The sequence below is a fragment of the Ananas comosus genome, unplaced genomic scaffold, assembly GCF_001540865.1.
Source record: "Ananas comosus cultivar F153 unplaced genomic scaffold, ASM154086v1, whole genome shotgun sequence".
Taxonomy (NCBI): domain Eukaryota; kingdom Viridiplantae; phylum Streptophyta; class Magnoliopsida; order Poales; family Bromeliaceae; genus Ananas; species Ananas comosus.
The window spans coordinates 30,257-46,817 of NW_017893455.1; the positions used below are offsets into that span (position 1 = coordinate 30,257).

Below are 16,561 nucleotides of genomic sequence, written 5' to 3' on the forward strand. Positions count from 1 at the left end.
CGACGCCCCGAGAACGGTGCCAGGAGCCGGTGTGGCGAGCGTGACCTTGGACATACCAATCACCATACTCTTGATGACTTTCAAGGGTCACCCAAGCTGGCGGCTTAAGCGGCTGAGTGGGTGATCCAGATGAGTCCGTATACATCCGTTCTTTCATTCGTCTATCATTGGTTGATAGTGTACATTGATGATGTTACGGACATGTTCAACTTTCTTATTATATATTTGACATTTATACGTACGTACGAAAATGATTCAAATGGGTTAGAGAACCAATTGGAAAACCAATTGTTAATGAGTGACTGCGATAGGGTTTATAGCCCCTCTGCGTGGACGTGGGCCACCCTGGCAGTTGACCCCCTCTGCGTGGAGGACCAGGTCATTTCTACTGATGAGGCCTCGAGTAGCAAGTTCCTCCTCGCTGGATGGAACTTGGTTTGCTTACACTCATACTAGACTAGGAGGAAATCTCCTAAGTTACAAATTTGTTACGATGTGAAATTGAGATTGATCGAGAAATATGATCAAAGTATTAAAGGTTACAGCTACGATTGGTTTAGAGATCAGTACTACAGTGGTTCAAATGATAACAATATCAGGTACGTAAGTATCCCAAGATACAGATCTTAGTTACGAGTATACAAGTATAATAAGTATCCTTAAGTCTATAAGTTCAAGTGAACGTTATTCGGGTATGGGATATTACGTACTTATGTTAAGTTAAATATACTTATACGAGTTACTTTATAGTATCTGTATTTTCCACTAAGTTTTTAAAGCCTATCGTGGTGGGTGGACATCACCACAGTTGTTGATCTTAGGTGCAGAGCTTTACGCAGCTGTTGATCGAGAGCGCTCAGTCATATTTATCTTGATCTTGGGCATCAATCGCGCAGCAGCTGGACAGCCTTACAGTTAAATCTGAAGGCCCGCATAAATTGAAAGTAATATATTCTCATTTTCTCTACTTTGACCCCAGTGTAAATGTATAAAAAGTTCAATCGGAAAGTTAAGGTTCATAGATACATATACAATCTATGATAGTAATATATAAGTATAGTCGAGTTACGACTAAAGTCGTAATTCGACTTTAGATTAGAATACGACGTAAAAGTCGTAATGTGGAGGAGAAACCCGTTGTTAATACTCGTATCCTAGTAATCGAGAATACGAGTTTTGAGATAATCTCATTGATCAGATTAAGAATCAGTATTAATAGAGTTAAATAATGAATTAATTAAACGAAGTCGAGGTTGTCGTGGATTAAAGTTACGACTTAAGATCAAACACGACTTTTAATGAGATGATCGAGAGAGAAATGTAAATAATGTCGTACCGGATAGATTAAGATTACGAAATGAATTGGGATACGTCGGTATTAATTAAGAGTCGACCTTAAATTCAAGGAATGGAGTTCAGAATTGGAGAGGCTCAACTTGAAAAGTAAAGCCGTCGAGGTTGGTCAGGCTCGAGGGTTAAGACGGTGAGGACTGTCGTTGAAGGAGCTATATACAGTCAGGATTATGCTAATTAAGCTAATATCAGTGTATATGAAACATAACTAGTAAATACTATGTTAGTTGAATTGAACTTGATTAATTTGATGGAACTGAACTACTGGTTAAACTAACAAGAGTCGAAATTGTCGAGTGTTAAAGGTAAAAATTCGAGAGAAAAGTAGGGTTTGAAGGACGACGACGAGGTGGTGAGATATTTAGTTAGAGTATCTAACTAAGAACTAAAGTCATTATTTTGATGTGTTTTATTGAATTATGATTGATCATTAATGGAATTAAATCATTCTGTAGTTAACAAGAGTCAAAACCTGTCGTGGGTCCGTCCTTGTAGTGAACTGTCGAAGTGAGTCGACTCTAAGGACGAGTCGGTGAGGTAAGCCGGTTGTGAAGTTTCGACAGTCGAGTTGGTCGTCCTTAAGGTGTGTATTCATAGTAGAGATTCCGGTAATCAAACTGATCTTCGTTGATGATTGGTTTGAATGGAAAGAAATCCATGAGATGGTCCAACGAGATGTGAGGTTGTCGTCTTTAAGACGAGCCTAGTTCAAGAGGAGTAGTCGGGCATTTGGTGGTCCGACCTAACTTCCGAAGGGGTTTCAGACGAAGTCAAAGTCGTCGTTGTCATTAAGGGAAAGAGAATGAACAAACGATGCATATCTTTCTCTCCTTTCTCTTCACTTTTCCCGACACCCCTATTCAGAGTCTCTATACCTGTCTACATTCAACTGTCCCTAATTCACTATTCTGGTCTTTTTACGTCAAATCGGGGACCTTTAACGTTTTCACGTAACGTCAGATTGTCAAGTGTCTAGTCAGGGACGTCCAAGCGTTAGGTCAGGGACGTCCAAGCGTCAAACCAGGGACGTGATTGTTCTTGAACCGTCGTAGTTAAACTCTGGCAAAACGTGCAGATCAAGCGAAGCTTGTGCAGATTACCGAAGGTTTACTACGATTATTTGGGAATGTTCGATAGTTAAATTAAACCTTCGTAAATTAAAAGTTAAAACATAATTAAACTAGTAAAACTGGTTTATCTGATTTTTAAAGTCGAAATCTCATCGTTATCGTTAACCTCCAGAAATCGGTGAAGCTAAGGTAAGCACAGATAAGAGGATGAAGGTTTTGTACAGTTAACGATAAGAGTTCGATGATTAATTCAAATCTTTGTGAATTAAAGGTAAAATCGTAATAACGCTGGTGAAACTAGTGTTAATCGAGCTCTATTTAAAAGTTACGTAATGTTATGTGTGTACTAGGGATTTCGACTAGTTTGTTCAGCAGCTAGGAACCGTTACCTATGAACAAGAACTAGCACTGAAACAATTCAAGTGCTATTAGGTGTGTTTCCGCTTCGCTAGGCAGGAAGAAGGACTGCTTGTTTTGACCACGAGGGGTTCCGCTCTGCGAGCCCGCTTATTTCGGGAACAGGTTGTTTAGAACGTTGACACGGGAGTCGAGGGAGTCGAGACGGCCACGGTAGGGTATCCCACGGAAACTCTAACCCCATCAGGGTCCCTGCTCTAGATGGTGTTTGAGTTAGAGGGATTGTCCTCCGTATGGGCCATCGAGTCGACCTTTGTGTAGGACCTTGAGGGCGTGGTGGCCCTATAGGAGCTAGGATCCCCACAGTAGGAGCGGGGAGTTGTGTTGTGATCAGTTTATCCGATGTGTCGGAGACGGAGCTCTGCTCGACTAGCAGTAGCGTTTGTCGCTTGTGACCGTAGGTGTTTTATGGTGGAGCCAGACGGGTCCAAGAGATTTTGATTGGCACGCTAAGAACGTTAGTTAGCACCGTATTATGAACCAGTTGGTTAGGTATGGGTTCTGGTGTAGTTTTAGAGGGTCGAACGCGTTTCGATCGTTTAGATATCCGTACTAGGTTACAGGATGGGCTTATCCCGTTGACCCCGATATGAGAGATTATAGGTTTTACACCAGCCCATGTTGTTGTACAGGGCATACGTTGTTTCTTTGGTTGCCCTACAGTACGTTGAGCTGTTTGTCGGCTAGATACTTACTTACGCTACGTGGCCATAGTTTATTTCGTGCTTGAGATTACGGTAGTTCATTTTACTATGGACGTTGGTGTAGGAGCCGACGACGGCGGAGGAGCCAGACTCGCTGCATGTACGTGGGTGAGCCCCGGACAGCTCTAGGGAGCGGTACCGCGACCTGCCCACCGGCGGGTCCGACCATGACACAGCTACCTCAAGGGACCGACCGCCGACCATCTCGGCCACGGCTACGTCAGCTGCCACGGCCACTTCTAGGGGAGCCCGTGAGCCAGGCTTCACCGGGAGGACCGGTGTGACCTTTGTGGAGGGAGGGGCGACGCCCGTGACGCCACCTTACACCCCCGGTGGTGTCTAGTACGTGACCCCTCTAGCTGCAGCCAGTCTTGGAGGAGCCACTCAGCGGCTCGGTGCGGGTGCGAGGACCGAGGAGCTTACGAAGCCGCCGGAGGATCTCACGCAGACCGAGCGTGGGAGTCGGCGTCCGGAGAACCGGAAGGGAGACAGGGATCGGAGAGCGACGAGGACTTGGAGACAGCGCGGCGAGAGGTGCTACTCGCGCGCTAGGTGGTGGAGGGCCATCCAAACCTCCAATCTCCTAACGTGTTTGGCCTTCTAGCTGCCAGTGTTGGGAGCGAGCTTCTACGCCCGGAACAGGAGCAGCAGGGAGTGCTGTTTTCCGTGCGTTACGTCTTCGGCTCTTTTGAGGGAGAGCATGAGCCGATGCCAGGCCAGCGGAACCGCGTTCAACGCGTCTAGGACGAGATAGAAGGTGAACTGCGACCAGCCCTTCATTACCCGGTTTTCTTCGAGGAACTTGGAGCAGGTTCACTATCAGCGGTTCAGTCACGACCCCACGAAGACTTTTATGTTGGTGGTCGCCATCCGGAGCGGCAGGTTCACCACTCACCGCTCGGTTTGAGCTAGGGAGAGGAGGTGCTTCCACAGCGCCTTCTCGAAGAGGTATACGTAGTTGGTGAAGAGGTGCTAGGTCACCAGGTGAAAGAGCGGCAACTTCTGAGCCCCCGACGTGGAGGACTTGAGCAACTCCGCGAGGTAGTCAAACAGAGCGAAGCGGGGGAGTTGGTTTCATCCCTTACGACGAGGTTGGCCCCCGGAGACGTGTCCACCACGATGGTTTTGGAGGAGGACCCCACGCCGGCGTTCGCGGCGTGCGCTTCTTGACCCGCGCCCCCTGCCGCGAGAGCTACGTTGCAGGTATTGACCACGACCGCCACATCCCCGGACTCAGAGGGATCTTCGACGGCGGACGACATCCTCGTTCAGGAGGTCTGCGAAGTAGGCGCGGAGGATAGCCGCGCGGCGGAGCCAGATGACAGCCCGGCGGAGGCGGACGACTCACTGGTTTAGTCACTCCCGGCGTTCGACCGGGGAGTTGAGTGCCTGGAGTGACCTAGGCCTCCATCGCCTCCAGAGCTGGAGGAGCTTCAAACGGCGTAACAGGCGGGGTCGTCTAACCCTCGCTCATTAGCCGTAGCAGTGATGTTGTAGTATTTTCGCATTCAATCTTTATGAGTGCGATAGTGTAGGGGCGAGTTTTCTGTTTGGGGTTTAGTACGTTTTCATTTCTTCACAAGGTGTGATGATTGAGGGCTACAATGCAACAGCCGGCAGTTGCATTGCGAGGCGCTTCAATCCTCAGTTTGTGAGGCTAGTTGAGATTGAAAATCTCAATAGTATTATGGGTTAGTACTATGAAAGCAAGTGTTCAGCTTATCTGGGGCAGAGAGTGCTCGGATAAAGGATATCAGGTTGGCCGGATTCCAGACGATCCAGGGGATTCTGAGTTGGGATCCGAGACTATGGTTTAATTAAATAGTGCGGGGCCCTGGGACGCCTTCGGGCGGGTCACGCATGGGTCTGGGCGGTATGCAGATTTTGTATATTCCGCAGATTTTTGTTGTTATTATTTTCGTTATTATTTTCTGTAGATCCTCATAGACACTGCGGGGCTGAAGGGTCCCCCAGTGGGTAGGATCCTGATGAGGGCAGGATCGTGCGAATTGAGAGAATTGGAGAACCCAGAACGGTGGTGGGTTTTACGAATTCGGCCCAATTCTCAAAATCGGGATAATATAAAGTATATATCCTGATAGACCCCAGAGTGTTAGAGGGGAGGAAATTCGGGACTGCAGGAGCAGTCCGAGTCTGAGTGTTCATGGTCCGCTACACTCTGAGCAGAGCGATCGGGCAGTAGGTCTGGGACCGAGTCGGCTCTGAGTAGAGTGTGAAGGCCGACCATTAACCGAGACTATGGTAGACACTGCGGGTTAGCTAGCTGACACCAGAGTATAGTAGTTTACCATTTTGAGTTCATGTGAGACATTTTGATGTACAGAGACATGTAAATGAATGTATTATAAAGCATGTAAATAGCTAAATATTTCAGTTATCCAGTTCAGTTTGAAAGTTTTAAATTACAGTGAATTTTCAGTATAGCTAGCTTACTATCACTTGTGTTTGTTGCTTGCCCTCGTGCAAGCCATGTATATTGAAATGTTATCATGGGAACTGTTTATTTCTTTATACATGTACTCGTTGTTGTTGAGCCTTGGGCGGACAAAGGGGGTTCTGTCTGTTCGGCGTCTGTGTACGGGCCCGGATCGACCAAATTGGCGACCGCGGGACGTGACACCCCACCTTTTGGTGATGCCGCGATGCTAGGATTCTAATTTCGTAATTTTTGGACGTTGCTTCTGCCCGTCTCAGCGCAAACGAAGCGAAAACGATCCTTTTCTTCAATAACTCGCCACACTACCGTAGGGACTTCGATTCAAGTTGTCCACAATGTCGGTTTTACCTTTAATTGAAGTTATATGGGGTCAATTTAACTATAAACCTCATATTTATGAAAACCCCAATTTCAACCCTAGGGTTTCCATAGCATGAACAACATGGTTTTGCATGAGATTCCAAGATCTCTCCTAGGTTTCCTTTCATGTAAGAGGATCAGAACCAAGTGTTCTAAGAGATCAAAGCCAAACCCTAACAATCTACCATAAGAGGGCAAGAGGCTTACCTCAACCAAGCTCTTTCTCCAAGCTAAGGAAGAAGAAGAAGATGAAGATCCACTTTCAAGCTCCAAAATCTCCTCCAAATCCTCCTCCAATCTCCTCCAATCCACCTTGGGAGAGAGTTTCTAGAGAGAGAGAAGGAGAAAAATAAGAGGAGAGGGTGTTCTTTGGCTGTGAATCGGAGAGGAGAGAGTATGGGGCTTATATAAGCTATCACAATTGCAAACAAGCCCTCATTCTTTTCTTATTTACAGCAAACCAACACTGTTGTTCGTGGCGCTGAGTACCGGTACGCGGGTTCATGTCATCGGTACGCCCCTATTCAACAGCCCAAACCCGAGAGATGCTATCCTCGGTTTGTTGCGGAGTACCGATACTGCCCTGATGCCGTACAGGTACGCAGCCACACAATGGCCAAACCCGAGAGCAAGCCTCTCGGGTTGCTTGCCTGGTACCACCCAGGCCATCACCGGTACGCAGTGTTCAGGCAGCAGTTTTTGGCAGTGCTCACTTCTATTTCGCTCCGAGCAATACTAAAACTCGTTAATTTTTTCTGGGACTCAACTTTGACCCTTCCGACATTGTTGAAATGTCGTATGGACCATATCCAACCATCTCTCTCGCCACGCTTTGGTCATTTTTGTAATATACTGAAACTTCGGTAGAGTATATCATACTTTAGCCAAATTGACTAAAGTGTCCGAAAGAAATAGTTGGACAAAGTCCATTTAACATTCCAACAAGATTAGAAGGGTTAAAGTTGCGTTCCAAATGAGTTAGAAAGGTTTTAGCATTGCTCGGCGCGAATTGGAGTCGAAACGGTGCAAAACTCAAGTCTGGAGCTTTTGTCACCGATAATGCATTGACCTTGTACCAGTACCATGCATGAGACCGAGAGAAGCAGCTCTCGGGTTTGAGTAAAAAAGACTGTTGAACCGGTGACACTCCTGGTGTGTACTGGTTCCAAGTGTATTACCTGAGAGAGGCAGCTCTCGGGTTAGCCTCTGCGTAATTGTGTAACCGGTGATAGAAATACCTTGTACCAGTACGCAGTGCCCTTCGCAGCAGGATGAGGTCTGCTGCAAATAAAAAGAAATGGGGGGCCTAACTGCTATTGTAGCAACCTATATAAGACCCCAACCCATTTTTTCTCTTATTCCCAGCTGAGAACCCACTCCTCTCTCATTTCTTTCCCCCTCTCTCTCTAGAAGCTCACTACCAAGGTGGGTTAGAGGTGGATTTGGAGGAGATCAAGTGGAGATTGACCTTGGAGAGCTAGTGGGCTAAGGTGAGGTTTTTTGTAAGAACTAGGTTAGGGCTTGGTTTTATACCCTAGATCTTTGGTTTTGATCTTCTTACAAGTGTAGAAACCTTGTAAAGGCCATGGAACACATGAAAACCATATTTTCTTCATGTGCTCTCATGGTGGATTTCTAGGGTTCGGTTTATATGCCCTAGGGATGGTTTGAATGACCTAGAAATGGTTCTAGATGAGTTCCTAGAGGTTCAACAAACTTGCTTTTGCTTGTTTTAGAGATCAAACCAAGGTATTGGGCAAATGGCATTATTAGGGCACCAAAATTGGGGCTTTTGCCCTAGGTTGGTTTTGAGGCAAATTGACCTTGTAGAAACCAAATTGGTTGTCACGCCTCAATCCCCGCCAATTTGGTCGAGTTCGGGTCATGTCAACAGACGCCGAACGGACAGAGTCTCCCCTGTCCGCCCAAGGCTCTAAAACATGTATAATAAGCAATCAACGAGATTAGCAATCAACGATATTAGGATTTATACAAGGCTTGCACGAAGGCAAGCAACAATATATAATAAGCAATCAACGAGATTAGGATTTATACAAGGCTTGCACGAAGGCAAGCAACAATGGAAGCGAAAGCTATAAGCTAATACATTCAACCATACATAATACTTGATTGCTTTTGCACCAAATAAAAGTAAACCGAACTATTACATTTCTTGCTTTCATTCATAATTCTTACATTTAGCCATTCACCAAATTACATAATTGTTATCAACTTTACAACTTTCTAAATCAACAAAAGAAGTTGATACATGTAAACCAAAAAGGGGAAATGACTACAAAATGTGAAATAGTCCCGGTGGCGGCTATCTATGGCGCTAAACCATTGCCACGGTCCTCCGCCACCCCGCTCGCACTGGGACCTGTAGGGTTAGTAGTGTGAGAACTATAACGAAATTCCCAGTGGGTTCGGCATCCGACCTTGCCGACTTACCCACTAGGTCTATCCAGGCATAAGTATTTCAAGGAAAGAAAAGTAACCGGTTCTAATGCATCTAATACTATGCCTGCAAAAGAATGTCAGTGGATATAGATAATCAACAATATATAGTATGCATGCATGCATGTTCTTTATCATTACTTTATCTTTCTATACCCAATCTTACCGGTTAACTTTGTTAACCCCAAAAGCTCACCATTCCATCTCCCGTCTACTACAGGAGGCTTTAAGCACAACCACCCGAGGGATCGTTGACGGGGTACTTCCCCGTTGGTGTCTACACTTCGAAGTACACCGCTTGAGGGGGAGCGACCTCCCTCAAGCCTAAGTCCATGTGAGCCTCGATCCAATCCTCAAGTTGAGGATACATAACCACTAGTCATAATGCCAATGTCTTGATAGGTTCTTACCTATTGTTCAAGTCATGTTCTATATTGTTCTTGTCTCATTACCCTTATTGTTAAACCTTGTATAACAATTTCATTCTCATGGCCAATCATGTCTCTATTGTCATTGTCACCCTTGTTTACTACAATCAAGATCCAAGTCTTGCATTCATACATCTCTCGGGTTCAATCATACATGTCCATTTCGGTTCTTGTTCAATCACTATGTTCATCTACATTAGAAGCATAATATTGAAACTCTAACCTCTAGTCACATGTAAGATTACCCTACTATGCATGAATGGCTATATACAATATGCTCAACAAGAGTGAAATAGACATAGAAGGGAATCCAACGATTCCGGCACGCACCCCCCACCTTGAGTGGTAGTAGATGAAGAATATGGAGACTCCCGAACGTTACGAACGCCGAATCCGCGTCCTATAGTCAAAATAGTGCCAAATTAGGCCCCTTTATACATGAACTATTCTTAAACATTTCGTAACGTTAAACGGAATTGTCCCACGCGTCGAGGACACCGCCAATTAGATTTCTACGAGGTCAATTCGTCCCCGAAAAATCCTAGGGCAAAAGCCCCAAATTTGAGCCCTAACAATGTCATTTTGGCACTTCTCCTAGATTGATCTCAACCCTAAGCAAATAATAGCTTAGAATCACCTAGGAAGCATTTTAATAAAGTTCCCAAGCCTATGGAACCATCCCTAGTGCATCTATGGTGAACCCTAACCATCCACCATGAGAGCACTTGAGCTCTCATGGGTTCCATGGAGTTCAAGGCTTATAGAGGGTTCCTAAAGCTAGAAACAACTCAAAACTCCAAAACTTAGGGATCAAAACCAAACCCTAGACTCATTTGTGCAAATACCTTACCTTAGCCCAAAGCTCCTCCAAGTCCTTCTTGTAGGAGAGCTTGCTAGACCCTCCAAAGCCACCACAATCCACTTCTCCTTGCTTCTTCTCCTTTTTCTCCACGAAACCCTAGAGTTCTAGAGAAAGAGAAGAGAGAAAATGAAAGGAAGGTGATAATGGGCTGTGGGAAAAAGAGGGCTAAGCATATAACATGTTGCAACAATAGCAACTAAACCCCTCAACTCCCAACAATTACATCAGCCCATACTGGGCAATTTTCACAGTCGGGGACCGGTCCCCCCGACAAGGGACCGGTTCCCGAACGTTGGGTTTCCAGGACTAAGCCGAATTTCGGGATTTTTGGCTGGCTGCGCAGTGAGGGACCGGTCTCTCCTTCAGGGACCGGTCTCCGGAGGATTGGTCTCACTGCCAGGGACTGGTTGCCTCAGGATTCCTGGCAGGCTACGCGCACGGGGACCGGTCTCTCCTTCAGGGACCGGTCCCCGAGAGCACAAAATCTGGGACTTAGCCAGATTTTGGAATTTCACTCTCTCGAGTCCCTTTCCACTATATATAGGCTCCAATGCACTTAGGGCCCATACCAACTCGTTCCACTCCGCGCTCCGCTCGTTTCGACGGAACTAGGCATGATTTACGAGGGATGTGGTATGCTACATTGGGAGTATTTCTAACTAGAATATGAACTCGGTTCGGTGATCCGACGAGTCTATGTTAAGTTAAGGGATAAAAACCTAATTTGGCTTCGTTTTGTCGCAGGCGAGAGGATAGGCACCCAAAAATCCTAAGAATTGAACCGTAGCACCCTTACAACCATACAAGGTGGGTGGTGCTTTCCGAAATCATTGAATTTTCTTTTATAAAGTGTTATTTTTTAGCATGTATATGTATAGTATCTTCATGCATTGTAGGGTTGATTCAAGATATATTATTTGCATGCTTGTAGTATAAAGATGCATATGAGAATGTTGAACAAAGTGAAAACCCTATGTATGCAAGAATAATGACAAAGACCTAGATGAGGTAAAGAACAAAATGACATTATGACATATGGATTGTGTGGCGTTAGTAAAGACTATGAATGCTAGAGTTGGACTCTTAGAGGGTGGCATTAATAAGTATATTGAATACTAGAGATGAACTCCTAGAGAGTGGCAAGAACACTTAGTGTGTGGCATCAAGAAAGTTAAAGAATGCAAGTAAAGTGAGATAGTTGATATTATGACATAACAACCTTAAAGTTAAGGGTCATATGAGCATAGCATCCTTATAGTAAAGAATTGGATTGAAGTTGGTATCCTTAAAGTTAAGGATTGATCATACTCGCTTATAGTCTTGGCTCGGAGGGTGGTAGCTCCCCCTCGAGAGATGAGCTCCGGAGTTGTCATCACTGAAAAGGTGTTTGCCCCAGAAGACGGTCCCATCGGGAGGAAGCTTAGGGCCTGATACTAGGGATTTGGTTCGTGAGTCTATTGGTCCCGTCGGGATGAAGCTTAAGGCCCGATAGTAGGGACTTGGTTGGTGATTCTATTGGTCCCGTCGGGAGAAAGCTTAGGGCCCGATAGTAGGGACTTGGATTGGTAAGTTGTTGGTTGAGGCGAAACCTACGGGTCAGCCAAAAGGACCGAAAATTGGAAAGTAATCTTGCATTCATCATGAGCATTTTATTAAGCATAATCATTGATTATATTGTTCGGGCATATTAGCTGCATTTGTTAGCTGGTTACTATCTATCTATCTTTCTATTATGCCTGATTTAGACCTAGTGGAAAACTCGGCGAGGTCGGCGGCCGAACCCACTAGGAACTTTGTTGTAGTTCTTATCCCACTATTTTTACAGAGCCGGGACCGAGTGAGCCCGCCGACGATCGCGGTAAAAGTATCGCGCCATAGACAGGGACCATTTGGTTACATTTTGGTTTAGTTGCTTACCCTTTATATATCATCTTTTGTACTTTGATAATGATTATAGATGTTTAAATGAATGATGTAAAGGAACTTATGTTAAATTCAAAAGGGTTATATTTTGGGATATCATGTGATGTATCCAGTGAAGAAATGATGAAGAGAATGTAAATGTAATTTTGTAATTGAATGCATGCATGTGGTTAAAAGTTAATCATATTACTTGTATGTTGTTTAGTTTATTACTTTCACTGTGGCTATTGCTTGCCCTTGTGCAAGCTAATTATGTATGCTTCCACATGTGCAAATTCCTCTACTCGATTTGTACTTATTGTTGAGCATTGGGTGGACAGGGGTGGTGCTGTTCATTCGGCGTCTGTTCGACGTGCTTGAACTGACCAAATAGGATCGGTCGCGGGGCGTGACAGATATAATGGTATCAGAGCCTAAAAGTGAAAGTATATGATGGACCTAGAGATCCTTAGGAATGAAAAACCTTAAGGATCTAGGAAACGTGAGTGACGTAAAATCAAAGTATAGCGAAAGCTTTATGATTGGGTTGATGCTAATAAGTCTCTAATGTGCTTAGGGGCTAATCCAAGTTGATATTTGTTTTCTATTCCTTGTGTTGTGATTGGCGGCCGACGACATAATGCATTGGAAGGAAAATAAATATACTTGTTTGCTTTCGCCGAATTGGGTATTTTTGAGTAATGTTGGTCATATAGCTAATGTAAATTGCTTCATTTCAGGAAGCAATGCCTCGTGGACGACCCCGAACGAGGTCTAGGCTTGAGGAACCGAGTGCGGCTCCTGCGCAACCCGGAGCGAGTGGCGACGGGGAGCTTCGGGAGCAAATAGCCGCGCTTATTGGAGTAGTGCGGCAGCAAGCAGAGTCTATGCAACGCCAAGGTGAGCAAATTCGAAGGCTTCAAGAGGCCTTAGAGCGGCAACAGGCGACGACGGCGCAAGTGGGCGCCGAGCATCCTGCGCCCCCTGCAGTGGTGCCGAGTGCAGCCGAGGGAGTGGCGGCGGCGGCGGAGCTAGTCGCGGCTGTGCCAGTCACGGCGGTGCCGGTCGGATCGGGAACCTCAAATCCCGATAGTGCGGCGGTAGAGGCGGAGCGGGAGCGTGCGCTTGCGGCTCTTGTTATATTCAGAAGTTTAGCCTACCTATGTTTGACGGGAAAAAAGTGGAGCCGACGATGGTGGAGTCGTGGATCGACGCCATGGAGACGCTCTTCAAGGATATTTACACCTTGGAGAAGGACAAGATGCATCTCGCCACCCATTGCCTAGACAAAGCGGCAAAGGTGTGGTGGAAGCGCGTGAAGCGGGATGGGCTTTCTGACCTTCCGCCTATATTGTGGGAGGAGTTCAAAAGGGCGATGTTTGCGAACTACTTTCCCGACACGATGAAGCGGAAGCTATAAGAAAAATTCCGCAAGTTGAGGCAAGGAGATCGCTCGATGGCGGATTACGAGCAGGAGTTCTCCCACATCATTGATTGCGTCCCGGATGTTATTCGAGATGACCGGGACCGGGCCAACTGGTTCTTGCGAGGACTTAGGCCGAGGATCTATGAAGTCGTGCAAATCCTCAAGCTTACGACCTTTGCGGAGGTCTTTGATCGAGCTTTGTGGGCGGAGCATGGCAATGCCTACGCCCGAGAGGAGCGCGAGTCTATGGCGGAGTCGAGAGATAAAGAAAAGAAGCAGGCGGCAGGTGGTGCCGGGCGCCGGCCGAATATAAAGAAACCCCCTCGGTATCCCTGATAGCAATCAAAGAATTGGAGGCCTTCCCGATGCGTTATTTGCGGCGGTGAGCATTGACCGTCGGCTTGTCAGCAATGCGAGGGAAAGTGCTACAGGTGTGGCCAAGCGGGGCATAAGGCCCGGGAGTGCCCGAGTGGGGCATCGTCTGTTAAGGATTTTTCTAGGTTGGCGAATTTCGTAAAGTCGAATGGAGTCTTGAAGAGTTAAACACGAAGTTTTTGGAAAAGAAGATTCATTTGAAGCTTAAGGACTCATTCGAAAAACTCAACACCACAGGTATGAAGTATCGATCATTTGTGGTGATGTTAACTGTTCAAAATATGTTAGAAGACTTAGATTGCATTGATAAGTTCATTATGGGCTTTTCAGTACTCAGGGACCGGTCCCTGAGATGAGAGACCGGTCCCCGAGGGTCCTCTCTGCGTGAAATGTTGAGGCAACCGGTCCCTGGAAAGTGAGACCGGTTCCCGAACGATGGATTTTCTATCACGCAGCGAGAGACCGGTCTCTGGAATGAGAGACCGGTTCCCGAAGCCTGTGTTTTCAGGCACGCAACGAGGGACCTGTCTCCCACTCGAGGAACCGGTCTCCCAAAGTGTAGCACACTGGACCTTTGCAAATTGCGAGGTTCGAGTGCTCGATTTGTATTCCGAACTTTTCCACACTTGGTGGAGGGCCGTCTGATGGTATACCGGCCTAGAAGTTGATCTTCGAGAGTTTTGGCAGAGTCCTGAGGAGTTTTACTTCGCTGATAGGAGAGACGTCCCCAGTGAAACAATGTTTACGCGCTCGGGAGCACGTCCTTGCAGTCGAGACGGCCTTGACGCTCTGCGCGGGAGAGACTGTCCCCTGGCAGAGAACCGGTTCTTCGAACGTTGGATTTTCGGGGGCAGGCTGAGAACGTCGCAGTCGTGGGAGACGGTCCCTCTGCTTCGAAAACTGCCTCAGACCGGCGCTGATGTAAATTGAGTTTTTTGATGGACCGCTAAAGTGAATTTTGTTGGCTTTTAAAGCCTATTTGGCCATTTTTCTATCTACCTCTTCTCTCCTCATTTCTTCCCTTCCCACCTATTCTAGAGAGAGAAGGAGAGAGGGAGAAGAGGAAGAAGAAGAAGAAGAGGAGAAGGAGCTTGCTTGGAGGCTTTGGAGCATCATCTTCTTCCCCATTTTCTCACCTTGGTGGCTTCGAGCTTGCGGTTGGAGCTTTGTGGAGGATCCAACTTCAACCGTACTTGGTTTTGAGCTTGGATTGAAGCTCCTCTTGAGGTTGGTAGCATGTAATCCCTACTTGATACATGTTTTTCTAGGTTTTACTAGATGAAACCCTAGATTGGGATCCTAGGGTTAGATTTGGGGCTTTTTGATTTGGGGGGCTTTGAAACCTTTTTGATGGGTTTGGAACCTTTATATAGGTTAGATTGGAAGACCCCTACCTTCCATTTGAAGATTAAGAAAGGGTTTTTCACTTGAGGTAAGTTTTCTCCAACCCTAGCTTGAGAAGCTTAATGATTGAGCTATTTGCTCTTCGTTTCGTTTGGGTGACCCTATTTTTGATGTTTCTAGGGTACTAGGAAGCTTGTGGATACCTTCGTTCGGCGAAACGAAGAAGTCGATTTTGGTGGGTTTGACTTCATGAAAATGGGGCAAAATGGCCCCTATGCCTTCTAAACTTTTTGTAAAGTATTTTTGAATGCAAATTCATGCTAAACATGATTTATATGAATTTTAGAACACTTAACATGCATGCCTCATGTATCGTAAAATTTGTACTCCATATAGTAGAGCTATATGTGTAGATTGCATGCATTGTGGATAGTGCATGGTTTTGCAAGTTGAGAACATGTCTCCATGCTGGAATTGAGTGAACTATGCATCATGAACATATTAATGCCATGCTTGGGACTCGTTGAACAAAAGTGTCATGACAGGGCACTTGGAATTAGTAAACTATGAAAATGCAACTTAGAGATATGATGATAGGCCATTGTACATCTGCTATATATTCCATGTTAGAGACATGATGACATAGAGATAGGCCTTTGGGACATTCGATACATTCCATGTTATTAGACATGAGGACTTGGTACTTGTGACAGATCGTTTGACTACTTGCCATTGTGCTCATTCGCACATGCTTGTGAGGGTCGCTCCCTACAAGCCGGCACTCCGGAGATAGCCATCACGATTCATATTCGCCGTGCGGGATTGGGCGCTGAAGTGGATTGCCGCGGGACATGCTCATTCCTAGGGTGGGGATGATGACTACCACCGGGCCATTAGGCTCGGCACCGGCCAGACAGCCTACGGGTGGGTCTTAGGGCCATAGACAGCCTTCGGGTGGGTCTCTTCAGATTTGACTTGAGTATTCATTATGACATGTGGACAGATGATGACGTAGTGTACTACTTGGACATTGACTAGAATAGTAAACAACAGAACTTTACTATTTCGCATGGTGAACATTATGATAGTTGGAGACTTTTACTTCATGCATAGTTGCTTCATACTTATGCTAAGTATGCTAAGAAGAGATATCATGTTGTAGTAAGTTATATTCTTATATACTTACCTTTCGCTTTTCTACTGTTATTGTCATTGACATCTTTTGTAGTTTTGGGCCTCGTGGTGCATTCACTGAAGTCAATAATTGCCCACTGGGAACTATTTTTAATAGTTCTCACGCCCCTGTTTTATGGTTTACTTTTCAGAGCCTTCGGCACCGGCGGAGGCACGGGATCGCGGCAAGGGGATCGCTTAGTTAGCTAGCGAGGAGCGGTACTTTGCCTAG

General features: G+C 45.9%; 1 protein-coding gene across 1 annotated transcript in view; it reads right to left on the minus strand.

The window, feature by feature from the left end:
• The window catches only part of LOC109706095, a 16,660-nt gene extending 12,912 nt beyond the window's left edge, over nt 1-3,748 (minus strand). The window contains exon 1 of the mRNA XM_020226901.1: nt 3,540-3,748. Coding sequence (XP_020082490.1) covers nt 3,540-3,748 — 209 coding nt within the window. The remainder of the gene's footprint in view (nt 1-3,539) is intronic.
• Between the last annotated feature and the right edge of the window lie 12,813 nt (nt 3,749-16,561).